This window comes from Myodes glareolus, chromosome 9 (genome assembly GCF_982192425.1).
Source record: "Myodes glareolus chromosome 9, mMyoGla1.1, whole genome shotgun sequence".
Lineage (NCBI taxonomy): Eukaryota > Metazoa > Chordata > Mammalia > Rodentia > Cricetidae > Myodes > Myodes glareolus.
Window position 1 is genome coordinate 66,351,155 of NC_142034.1, and position 13,191 is coordinate 66,364,345.

The window sequence follows — 13,191 nt, forward strand, 5'->3', positions numbered from 1 at the left end:
ATCTTAGCTGTTGGTTCCTGATAGGCTATTATTATCTAAGGGGGCTAGCAACAGCCTCACACACACACACACACACACACCGCCCGCAGGTTACATCCTCCAGACATCTGCTGACCCTTTGCTAACGGCAGAGGCTGTTTGAAGTATTACCCAGCTGATAGGGGAAGGTGGGTGGTCAACATTCTCTGTAGGTGGGGGAATGGGCTACAGTCAGCAACTTTGTAAAGCTTAGGTTTTTCCATTAGCTAATACTTCCCCTAAAGAGGGATCCCGCAGCCTTCAGCTTATCCTGGGGGCTGGGGTGTCAGCCTTCAGCTTTTCCTGGGGATGGGGTATAATTCAAGGTCCCAAAAGGGCCCAGCACAGAAATGGAATCTTTTCCAGCCTTTCAACGTCAACTCACTTCAGAGGGTGAAACACTCAAGCCCTGGGAAATCTGGTAGCTAGAGACTCAGTGTCTCAGTTGGGCACCTGCCAGTGTCTGCGAGAAGCCGCTGTAGGTGCTGCGGCCTGAGCAGCGTCTGCGGTCCAGCATTACATGGTGACAGTGAGTGATGCTTCGAACCACTCTCTTGTGTTTTCTCGCCATAGTGAAAGCTTTGCTCATCACATGGAAGTGAGTGAGAACCGCCATCTTGTGACAGTTCCTGGGGAAAACTGAACAAATAAATATCTGCTCATCCCAGACCAGGCACCCACGGCAGCCTGGAGACACGATTCCACCCAAGTCAGTCAGTTTATTGGGGTTACCAGAACATAGGTGAGAGGTTACTGACAGAATGCTTCAGTGGCTACACTGCCGAAAAGCCCCACCTAGCACAGGTCAGAGGTCATGAAAGCTGAATCCATGGAGTTGCTTGGCGGCCCCATTGATTGAAGACACCCATTTCCCCAAAATTGTTATTCCTTATATAACTTTGTAGAGAGGGACCTTACTTCTTAGCCTGTGAGCATCCCAGGAAGGGACATGTCCATTCTGTGGAAGTAACCACCTCACAACCGGTAACTGCCCTCCAGCAGAACCTCCCTCCCAAGCTCTCGGGTGAAAGCAAGTCTGTCATCCAGCAGCGGCCGCGTTCCTGGGCAGTTTTACCCTGAGCGCTTTACTGTCTCTCTAGAGCTCATTCTGGTCTGTTTGGAGCAACACACTAAAAGTGACTGTGTGTTCATGCTAAAGGGGAGATAAGGCCTAAGGGGAGAGTCAAATAATTACACGTTGAACTAGCCAAGCCGCCTGCGTTCAGCTTGTTTCTTTGTGTAGACACTGGGATTTGATGTGGAGAGGGAAGGCTGTGGTGTAGGGGGGCCTCCGTGGTTGTGGAAGCAGGTTTTGACACTTCTGATGTTGTGAGTGAGATTTGAGGAAAAAAAAGTGTGTGTGCATGTATGTGCAGCAACGTGTTTATGTGTGTGTGTGTGTGTGTGTGTGTGTGTGAGCGTGTGTAGAAGTCAGAGGTCGATATCTTATGTCTTCCTCTATTACTCCCCACATTATTTTCAGAGACAAGGTCTCTCACAGAACCTGCATGTTGCTGACCTGGGCTCCTGGGATCCACCTATGTCCACTCACCTCCTTCAGGCATGTACCGCCACACCTGGCCTTTTACATAGCTGCTAAATGTTCAAACTCAGGTCCTCGTGCTTGTACAGTGGCATTTGGCTTTTTGAGTCATCTCCCCAGGCCCTGAAACTTTATTCTTAAAAAGCCATTATTAGGGATGGGAGAGGGATCTCAGAGATTGGTAGTATATACAGTATACACTGTATTAGGGATGGGAAAGGGATCTCAGAGGTTGGTAGTATGTACAGTATACACAGTATTAGGGATGGGAAAGGGATCTCAGAGGTTGGTAATATGTACAGTATACACAGTATTAGGGAGGGGAGAGGGATCTCAGAGGTTGGTAGTATGTACAGTATACACAGTATTAGGGAGGAGAGAGGGATCTCAGAGGTTGGTAGTATGTACAGTATACACAGTATTAGGGAGGAGAGAGGGATCTCAGAGGTTGGTAGTATGTACAGTATACACAGTATTAGGGAGGAGAGAGGGATCTCCGAGGTTGGTAGTATGTACAGTTCTTGTTGAGGACATAAGTTCTGCTCCCAGCACCTACACTAGGATCTCAACTGCCTCTCAACTCCAGTTGAAGGGAGTTGTCCTCCCTGGGCATCCCTTATACAAACAGTCTCTCTCTCTCTCTCTCTCTCTCTCTCTCTCTCTCTCTCTCTCACACACACACACACACACACACACACACACATGCATACTTAAAAATAAAATAAATCTTCTTTTCAAATCCATTATTGATAGGTGGTAGTGGCGCATACCTTTAATCCCAGCACTCGGGAGGCAGAGACAGGTAGATCTCCGTGAGTTCAAGGCCTACTTAGTACACAGGGCAAGTTCCAGGACAGCCAGGGTAAGGGCTACACAGAGAAAGCCTGTCTAAAAAAAATCCAATATTAAAAACATTTGGGGGTGCCAGGAAGTGACGGCACAGTCTTTTAACCCCAGCACTCGCGTGGGAGAGGCAGGTGGATCTCTGTGAGCTCCAAGAAAGGATCAAAAGCTACACAGAGAAACCCTGTCTCAAAGAACCAATAAAAAAGTAAATAAAAATATTTGGGGGAACACAGGAATATGTGGAGGAAGGAAGGGGTGGGAGTGATATAAATATAGCGGTCATGTAGGAAGTTCTCAAAAATTAAAAAGAACAAAAACCAATACATATAGTTAGATAGTGTACTCTTTTTATTTATTTATCGTAGAGATTAACACTACATGTATGTTACATGCAATACACATTATATGTGTATGGTGAATATATAACATGTACATATATTTCTGTATCTGTGTATAGAGAGGCATGTATATAGAACAAGCAAGGAGAAAATCTACATCTATGTTCTAGGACATAGAGAGAATTTACACCCTGCTGTCCCGGTCGGGCCCACAGTGAGTCACAGTCTGCATGTCATTTTCCTCTGTGCTGGAGCCAAACACATACAGCCTTAGCAGCAACAGCCGTATGATTTTAAACGAGCAAGCTCACTTTCTCACAGTGGACATACTGTAACAGAATCTATGCTACAAACTTGCCGTCAACAATGATTTCTGAGCATCATCCGGATGACAAACAGAACTTGAGTAATTCCTTTGCAAACCCTCCCTGTGAGTCTATCGAATTATGTAACAAAGGAATAAGAGGGCGGAAGGTGAGGCCTGGCAGAGCTGTGCTCACCCTCAACCCAATCCCACCACCACTGAGACGTCCTAGCCCAGCCCATCCTTACCCCAGCATATAAAGTGACTCATTTTTACAAAGTTCTTTGTAAAACTCCCTTTTCCATTTAAGTGACTCATTTTTACAAAGTTCTTGTGCCAGCAAGATGATATAGTTAATGCATTTTTCTCAAATAATACAATTACATTTTCTTTCTGTCTCAAAACAGACTTTGTTTAAACAATTCCTTTCTGGGTATCAAAACCCATGTGCTAGGCAAGCACTGTATTACTGAGCCACACCCAACCTTCTTCCCAGTGTTAACCAATAAAACTCCAATATACCCCTTTGCTATCACTGTACCTGTGAAGTTAATATTGAATGTCAAATTGGTAGGATCTAGAATAACTACGGAATTTCCATGAGGGAGTTTCTAAACTTGGCTCACTGTGGTTGGAAGACCCACTCTGAATGTGGATGGTATCGTTCTATGGACTGAGGCCTTGGGCAGAATGAAAATAAGAACACGAGCCAAGGAGCAGTATGCATCTCTCTCTCTCTCTCTCTCTCTCTCTCTCTCTCTCTCTCTCTCTCTCTCCTGCCTGACTGTGGACACAATATGACCAGCTGCCCTATGCTATTGTGATGTCTTTCCTCTATGATGGGCTGTACTGTCAAACTACGAAGCAAAAATAACCCCTTCCTGACACAAGTGGCACGGAAGCAGGCGTGCTGGGATGTGACCTTGGTAATGGCTGGAAGGAAGAAAGTATTTAGTGTTCTGAAAAGAAAGAAGTGGAGGGCACAGGGCTGACAGTGTTATGCCCAGATCACAGGGTCCCCCAAACCACCAAAGAGTCCGCACTCATATGCAAAAGCAAAGAGCCTTTATTCAGGCTTGAGCTGGGACCCCCCACCCATCCGACAACACAGGGAGGTCAGAGAGTCGTAAAAACCCTGGGTGGGGTGGGGTTTGGGTGGGGTTCTTATCATAGCAGAGGTTGAGGTGAGGGGATTCCTGATTGGCTGACATTTGTCTACGGGTGTCTTAGTGAAAGGGGATGGGTGTGTGCTGGGCTAAGGGACACCTGATGATGTTGGAATCTACATCTACAATGGTTGAAACATTAGGCTTTTTTTTTTTTTTTCCCTTGGACGGTCCATTTCTGGATGGTGCCTGAATGGTCTTTGTTTGTGATCTTTCCTGAAACCAGGCACTGCTTTAGGGTAAACTGAAACTCGGGCCTATTGTTTGAATGACTGGGCTGGGCCCTACAAGAGCACTCTGACATCCATTGAGAGGGGGACTGAGAAAAGGGGGGGGGTATGTAAAGCACACAGAGAAGCATCTGTCTTAAATAAACACAAACACACACAACTGAGCAAAACAGGAAAGCTCCGTGAGGAAGGGAGGAGGGTCTATGTGTTTGCATAGGGGTTTGACCTCTAGAGTTAGGGGTGGATGAAGAAGTCAGATCCAACAGGAGACTGTGGGTGTCCTGAGTGTGAGGGGCCATGACATCCTTGACACCACTGGGGTAGTGTGGGGGACCTAGAAGTCTTCCAGTCAGCGCTTTGTGAATCCCATGACCAGTGGTACAGAGTTAAATCCCCTCTCCTTACACATTGGAGGAGAGGTCAGAGAACAGGCCTCTACTAGCCATTTTTTCAGACAGTGGACAGAAACAAGCTCTTCCTCATTCCCGAAAGGATGCTCCACCTCCCACGAGAGGGAAGAAAAGAGAGGGGAAAGACAGAAACAAAAATTAAGAGGCCTCTAAGAGAAACTATATCAGTCATTGGTGTTAAGGTGACCAAGTGTCAAATGTGACATTTTGTGCAATTAGAAAAAGGAAATGTCTCCTATATTGGTTCCCAGAAAGTTCAGTTAATTTAAAATTAAACAAATGGTAAAAAGCAAAACCCATGGCGCTGTTTCCTGAGGGGGGACACCCATCAAGAAAGTCGGCCTATTAATCTCAAGGAACTTGAAACCCTACCGGCAATTAAGTTCAACTGGGGGTAGATGTCAGGTAGAAAGCTGGGGAGAGAAGCTCAGTTAGCTGGCCCTTCCTCAGAAAGGATAGTGTCCTTCAAGATTTTATTCACAATTTTCTTGGTTTTCTCAGCAGCTTCATCAAGTACACATGCCTGTTGCATATGTGTTAAGCTAAAATAGCAACAGGCAACGTACAACTTGTGCGGCAGAGACAGTATCCAACCATCTTGTTGGTCCTGGGACTGCATGCCATCTGTGAAATAAGTATCTGACTGACTCATAATCCGAGCCACCCGGCGGAGAGATTTGTTATCCACACCAAAGTGTTCTTGGAAGACTTTCTGACACTCTGCCAGACTATTTGGATCCGAGATTTCGAAACGTTCCTGTAAATTATCCTCCTTTATGATCCCTTTAATGAATTCCACTTTCTTACTAATAATCTCCTTACAGATTTGGAAAAGGGTTCCTAAGAGACTATCGTACATGATTATAGTGAGGTCTCTTCTCAGTGTGTCTCTAAGTTTCTGGAAGCCATCAAAAGAAGGACTAACGTTGGATACTAGGAATATGGGGGGCTCCTCCACCCCCTCCTTCTGGAGGTTTTCCTGGATGTTTTTATGGATGTTCTCCCGTAGCTGAGGTTCTGGGAGGCCACCTATGCTGAGGTCCCTGTCCAGCTTTGTCCAAACGACATAGAACCTCCTTCTCATGCTCTGCATGGCTTTGGCCAGCTTCACGTGATTCGAACTGAACTGCTCAGAAGCGATGATGATGATCAGGTCATATTTGTCGAAGCCCATCTCTTCCAGGTAGTCCTCCATGCTCTGGGATGTGACCCCTGTGCCAGGCAGGTCCCACAGGTCCACATTGGGAAACTTGGAGGAGGAGTATAGGACTGGTTTCTGGGTGGTCCTCACCACCCCAATGGGAGCTGAATCCTCCTCCTCATGTCCAATCTCCCTAAGAGCATTGATGAAGGATGACATGCCATTGCCGGAGTCCCCAGTTACAGCAATTTTCACTGTGGGTCTTGGTGGGTTTTGTTTGATCTGCTTGACTATAGAGATGAATTCTACCCAATTCCCTTTATCCACAGCAATCTCGAAATTCTTGACATCTTCTTTAGATAAATTACAGTGGTCTTTGGAAATAACTACAGGATTGGAGAAGCATGTACCTTGTTTATCCTCAGGGGGCCCAACTGCCTCTTCCATGTTGGTGAACAATGGAGCAAGCAACCTGCAGATACATTTGGAAGGGAGTTAAGGATGGCTGTGAATACAGGTACCCACAGGAAACAGTGTTCTTCGTCCAGGCTTTCACACCCACAGAGAATCCTACACCACGACCTGCTGACTACAGACAGAGCAGGCTGCGCCCTCTTGTGCACGAGCACATTTCTTGGAGCGCGAGGATAGCTCTGTAGCTGTTACTGCAACACTGAACCCCAAAAGCTAAGCCCTGGAATGCCAGGCAGTTCTCTTACTGGGTACAAATGTCCATACTCACCCCTTTCCAGTTGCCAGGACTACCGAGACGTGTATTCAGAGCAGGGAACAGCCTATGCCAGCTCCCTGCCTGCAGGACCCACAAGTCTTCATTCCACTCATCCTACATCCGTGGCTGTTTGTTGCTGTTGCACTTGGGAAAGTGCTTTTCCTTTCCCCAGTGGTGGTCAGCGGTAGAGGTATAACCAATGCACTGCTACACACCAGGCTCAACAGCAAAGCCTCATGGTCTCCAGGTAATCTCATCCGGGGCTGGAGAGACGGCTCAGTGGTTAAGAGCACTGGCTGTTCTTGCAGAGGGCCTGGGCTTGGTTCCCACACCCACATGGTGGCTCACAACTACCTGTAACTCTGAGTCCAGGGATTCCATAGCCCTCTTCTTGACTCCAAGAGTACCCGGATGCACATGTGCCCATGCAGACACTCCGGCACACATACACATAAAATTCAATATTTAAAAAATATATAAAAATTCCACCAATTTTAAGTGAGAATATGGGTTGGCTGTTACCACTGCTGCTATTTTCATTAACCGAGATTGAAATTCTTCTGTGAACAGGCTTTAATGTTTTTATTAGCATATATATTTTGTGTTTGCTTTTGTTTGGAGTCAGGGTTTCTCCGTGTAGCCCTAGCTGACCTGGAACAACTTCTGTAAACCAGGCCGGCTTCACACTCAGAGATCTTCCTGCCTCTGCCTTGCTGGGATTAAAGGTGTGCGCCACCACACTCGGCATTTTTGGTATAGATTAGTCCTATACACAGGGTATTATTATGGCATTTGCATACACAGACACCGTGTGTTTTTGTTATATCTCCTCCACCTGTGAACCTTTCGAGCCTTCCTCCTGGTCCCAGCGATGTCTCTCCTCTTCCCAGACTGTTCCACTTCTACCCCCATAGTTGGTTTACAGATATCTGTGGGTGTTTTTCCCCTGTGGCCCAGTGAGTTTCCTTTGACTGTTTACAAAGCAGGAGTGAGAACTGGCTTACAGCAGCACATGCATCTTCTCAGTGGCTGCAGGCCTGAAGAAAACTTCCCTCCTTCCTTCACCACCCACTTACTGTTTCCAAATCCTCAGGGAGGACTATGGTCTCACCATATCCTCCCCTTTCTATGAGTAGATGTCAAAGGGCCCAGTTGTATGGTGATCTTTTACAGTAACCACGGCTGCAATAGGTTCAAAAGTGTAACAGGCACGCCGTGTCCAGAAGTCAGCATTCTACACACACACACACACACACACATACACACACACACACACACACACACATCCTACAGGTTTGTTTGTTTGTTTGTTTTGGAAAGACACAGGGTTTTTCTGTGTGTGCAGTTTTGGAGCCTGTCCTGAAATTCGCTCTGTAGACCAGGCTGGCCTCGAACTCACAGAGATCCTCCTGCCTCTGCCTGCCGAGTGCTGGGACTAAAGGCGTGTGCCACCATTGCCCAGCTACTTCCTACGGTTTTTTCATGCTTCTCATGTCTCCTAAGATTCCTTGAGTCACGGGCGAGGGCTGATAGAGAGATACTGATGTCCCACTTTGATGAGCCATTCAATCATATTTCTGTTCCTGACTAAGTCCTTACCATGACACTTGAAGTATTTTGTGGGGCAGGACTGGGAAGGATAACTTTTCAACATCAAGGATGCAGGGTGTGGGGGTTGGAGAGACGACTCAGGTTAAGAGCCCTTACTGCTCTTCCATAGGACCTGACTTCAATTCCCAGCATCCATATCAGGTGACTAACAACCTCCTGTAACTCCAGCTCCAGAGGCTCTGGCGCCCTCTTTGGGTCTCTTGGGGCACTGCACAAATGTGCCTATACTCTACAGACACATATGCATATAATTTACAACAATAAGAAACTGTGCATTGTGGTACACACCTTTAATCCCAGCATAAGGAGACAGAGGCAAGAGAATAGCTGTGGCTTCCAGGTCAAACAGTGAGGTCTACATAGTGAGACACTTTCTTAAAAGAATAATAATAATAACTAGTTTTTTTTTAAATGGAGGATGTGGAATGCATAAACCCATACACACATACACAGGTAAGCACTAGAGTGTTGGCCTCTGGAGTGGACGCTGGGACATATCAGTGTGCGGACAGGACTCCAACCACTTCTCGGGACCACACCAAATCTCAAGACACAAGACAGCAGCATACACCTTATCCCATGGTTCTTAGCTGAAAGCCCTCGCTGAGTCAGGCATGTACAATTCCACAGTTATGAGTGATTGACGTGGCTCTTACCCTTGAAGTCTTATTTTCTTGCTTGTGTGTATGAAACTAAAAGCATTTGAAACTCAACGGCACATATGAGAAATTTCCTGTCAGTCTCATGTACTTCCTCTGTCCTTTAAGGAGCTCTCTACCAGCCAGATGATGGTGGTGGCAGAGCACGCCTTTAATCCCAGGACTCTGGAGGCAGAGACAGGCGGGTCTCTGAGAATTCAGGCCAGCCTGGTCTATAGAGTAAGTTTCAGGGTAGCCAGGATTGCAAAAAGAAACCCTGAATTGAGAAAGGAAGGAAGGAAGGAAGGAAGGAAGGAAGGAAGGAAGGAAGGAAGGAAGGAAGGAAGGAAGGAAGGAAGGAAAGAAGGAAGAGGTCCCTGTCAGACTTGCTCATGGGTCCTGTGAAAGGGGTAGGCTGACACCTCTCCTGAGTCTCCAAAGCATCTGGCTTGGTGAATTGTGGACAACTTCCTAGGTCCCTAGTTTTCTGCAGATTACTAGATTAGTTACTTTTCTCACTCCTGTGACACAATATCAGCAGGAGTCCTAGAGAGGCTACCAGCTGCAGAAACCATGGCTCAGACCCTGACAAGGCATTGCCAAGAGCCAGCCCATCAGAGTTCAACCTGGAGTTCAAATGGCCCAGGCTTCCCTATTTGAGGGTACAGCTCAATTTATACCTCTAGTGTCTCTGGTTTGCCCCTGGGCACATGGCTCAGACAAAGGTTCAGGGGGATGAGGAACAGGTCCTCCTAACTCACACCCCTGCGGCCACACCTTCCCTGCCCTGCTGGGCTGTATCCTCTCTGACCAGGAGCCAAAACAAGTCCTTCTCCCTTAACCCGCCTTCTGTCAGGAATTTTGACACAGCCGAGGATGATGACGAAGGCTGTCCTCATCCACGTGTGAAAATGCCATCACGCAACCTGCTATTTTACAGAGCATATTTCCGTTGTTGCATTTATTTATTTCTGTGTATTGTAGGTGTGCCAGACGCACACGTAAGTTAGAGGACCTGTGCGGCCAACAGTTCTCTCCTTCTCCCATGTGGGTAATTGAGATCAAGCTCAGGTAGCGTTCACTTTTACCCATTCAGCCCCCTCACTAGCCCACTATTTATAGACTAATAAAAAGTGTACATTTAAAATGTAAATCACTGGCTACTAAAGCCTGTGCTGGTATAAAACTCACTGTGTAACTTTGAACTGAATCTTCTGCCCCTCGTCCCAAGTGCTATGACCAGGAGTGGGAGACACCTCACCCAGCTAAGTTATACAAACACTGAAAAATCACTATATGAAAAAATTGCCCAGACAGGACTGTGTGTACTTCCTTCTGCATCCAGTGACCTTGAGCCTCCATCAAATCCTCAGGAAAGGTGGAGAGGGCCAATGGATTCATCAAACAACAGCTAACCAAGCTCTCCATTGAACTCAGGTTATCTTGGCCCTCCCTTCTCCCCATTGCTCTTACTCACCCAGTCCTGAGCCCTTTGGAGCTGCTTTATGGCAGGCCCTTTCCTCTTAACCATGACCTCCCAGTCCAAACTCCTCCACTGGCAGGGTACCTACCCTACCTCTCCCTTTTAGGGTCCATTCTCCATTCACATACTGACAGTTGTCTCCCTGCCCCCACACCAGTGGACCTCAATGCCCTTAAATCTGTCCCGCTCTCCCCAGGGGACAGAGTACTCCTCAAACAGTTAACTCCTAGGTCTCTCGAACTTCGATGGACAGGACCTCACATGGTAATCCTCACCACTCCTTTGACTGACAAGCTCTTGGGACACCCATGCTGGTACCATCTCTCCAGGCTCAGGTGAACACCTACTCAGGACACTTGGTCTGTCCAGCAGTTAGGACCTTTCACCCTCCAGTTTTCCAGGATGCCACATTGAAGGGCCTACCTGCTCCTCAGCCTGGCACTCACCTTTGATGGTAACAATATTTTTTCCAAGACACCTGCCTTCTCATCTCCCCCAAGAAACAGATACCTGGCGTCTCCAGGATGACAGTACATGGGATGCCTTTCCAGCCACACAACTCACTGAGCATGGACCCAACAACACCTAGCTTTCCCCTTCCCCACATCACCCTATACCCGCAGGAAATATCCAGACCTGAGTCAACGCCCGTTTTTTCTAGAGAGCCTAAATTGTTGGTCACAATTATCACTTCAATTTCCTCTCATCCCTATATCCAAAGAGTCAGGAATGTTAAGTTGGGGGCGTAGACCCCCAGTCTCTCACATCTATCCTAGCCCCCAGGCCTGTGAGTTTTATTGGTCTGGACTCCAAATCCCAGCATGCCAGGTCCTGACCCCTGGAGGGGGCGGGGCTTAGGACCACTCCCACAGGGTATTTAAGTGAGCTTCCAGAAGAGGAACCCATGGGCCCCTTTCCTTTCCTCCTGGTGGTCATGTTAGCGGCCTCCCAGGTCTCCCTTGGGGCCACCTGAGAGCACAGAAATCTCATTAAACCTGGATATTTTTAATTTGGCTTGTTGTGATTTGGCTTGATTGGAATTTTTGCATCAGCAGAGAGCTCATGTTAGGAAAAACTCCTAACAAACGAGGCTTCTAGGGCTGTGGGAGCCAGCCTACACTAGCTATATGGTTCTGAACTGCAAAGAACTTGTGTAAACACAGATCCTATTGGACTTCAACCCCCACTTTGTTCTTCCTGCCTTCACTAGTAGGGAACACAGGGAATTTCTAGGTGCTGTGTATAGCAGGAGCGTGTGATCCACTCCAAGGATGATGGGAACAGCGTTGGACCCAGCATACAAGCTCTGAGAAGGTGGTATTACTTAAAGTGCCCAACAATATGGACACTCTAAAGCTCCATGAAGGACTAAGCTTGTGCCTGTGCGGTCAGTTTCTCCAATGCAGATGAAATACTTGATCTCCTTTTGTTGTTGCTGTTGTTGTTTTTACCCTGTTTTGAGGGATTTTTTTGGTAGTTTGTTTTTGTTTTGCTTGTCCTAAAAGAGCCAGTGAAATAGATTACTTAGCAAGTAAACATGCTTCCCACGAAGCCAACAAACAAGCATTACCCTGAGATCGATTGTAGAAAAACTCAGCTCCACAAATTGTCCCCTGACCTTCACAAGCAAACAGACACAGACACACACAGACGGCCACTAAATAAATGATTCTTAAAATATTGAACTGAGCTATACAAAACAAGAGTTTACTTAGAACCTTACTGCTCCAAGTCTCAATCTCCGTGTGCTCTGAATAAGAACCAATCCTGGGACAAGCCCATCGTGGCATTGGGAAGTTCTGATCCAGGACTCAGCCAGAGGCTGAGAGACTGAGCAAAACCCCACCGGCTTTCTCTAAACTAGGTCCCTTCAGAAGACCCAAAGCCAGGGATAGGCAGATAAAAAAGGGCTGGTGGGTTGGAAGGACTCGACTCAGCCAAAACACTAGGATCCCTGTGGTCCTGAAGACAGTCAGGGCAGGTGCCTGCTGCACAGGATCCCTGAGAGGATCGCCAGACCCCAGCAGCCTGCCCTGAGCAGTTTATAGCCCAGGCTGTGCTTAGGAGTCTCTCACCTACCTGCTCAGAAGCCTTAGAAAACTGGAATCCAGCCCAAGATGTTCAGGAGGAAGACAGTCCAGCTGTGGAGGGCCGTGGTCCTCCTGGAAAGAGCAAGTAGAGGAACTGGAGCAACTGAAGGGCAGCCTGAGCTCCTGGGTTTCCTCTCAGACCTGCTCCACTGGGGACCTTGCTCCAGTTCCTCACTTGTAGGCACGAGCCCTGCCTGCCTTCCAAGAGGGGAGGGCCCCCTGCCAGAGCAGCTTCAGTTTCGATTCCTGGAAATGGCTGGTTTGCAGGATTCAGCTGGACAGACGCCACAGTCTCCTTCAGAGAGGGAGGAGTTCTGTCAGAAGGCCAGACTTGGGGGTGGGAATTCTGCCCAGGAACAGTGACATCCAAACTGCAGTCAGAGCCTCCTGGTGTGGCCCCGTGCCCCATTCCTAGAGCTCCCTCCTGCTCTGCTGATGCAGTCAACCTCTTCACACCCAGTGAGAGAACTGCAGACACTTCTCAACACTGCTCACAGCTGCTGTCCCTGCTCACTGTGCGTCTCTCAGCTTAGCTCACAAAGGAAGTAGAGTTCAAAGCCATCTATGACTACATTTGTTTGGAAGCCAGCCTGGGATACAAGAGACCCTCTGTTCACACACTACACACACACACACACACACT

At 47.6% G+C, this 13,191-nt stretch overlaps 1 protein-coding gene across 1 annotated transcript; it reads right to left on the bottom strand.

The window, feature by feature from the left end:
• Positions 1-2,732: 2,732 nt before the first annotated feature.
• LOC125402805 (immunity-related GTPase family M protein 2-like) lies at positions 2,733-12,790 on the bottom strand. The gene is made up of 2 exons (XM_048437775.3): positions 12,538-12,790; positions 2,733-6,468 (listed from the first exon to the last, which is right to left on the bottom strand). The coding sequence occupies exon 2, from the start codon at positions 6,441-6,443 to the stop codon at positions 5,283-5,285; it is 1,161 nt and encodes a 386-aa protein (XP_048293732.2). The 5' UTR covers positions 6,444-6,468; positions 12,538-12,790; the 3' UTR covers positions 2,733-5,282.
• Between the last annotated feature and the right edge of the window lie 401 nt (positions 12,791-13,191).

Coding starts and splice junctions, on each gene's coding strand:
- LOC125402805 (XM_048437775.3), bottom strand. CDS start 6,443: ATGGAAGAGGCAGTTGGGCCCCCTGAGGATAAACAAGGTACATGCTTC.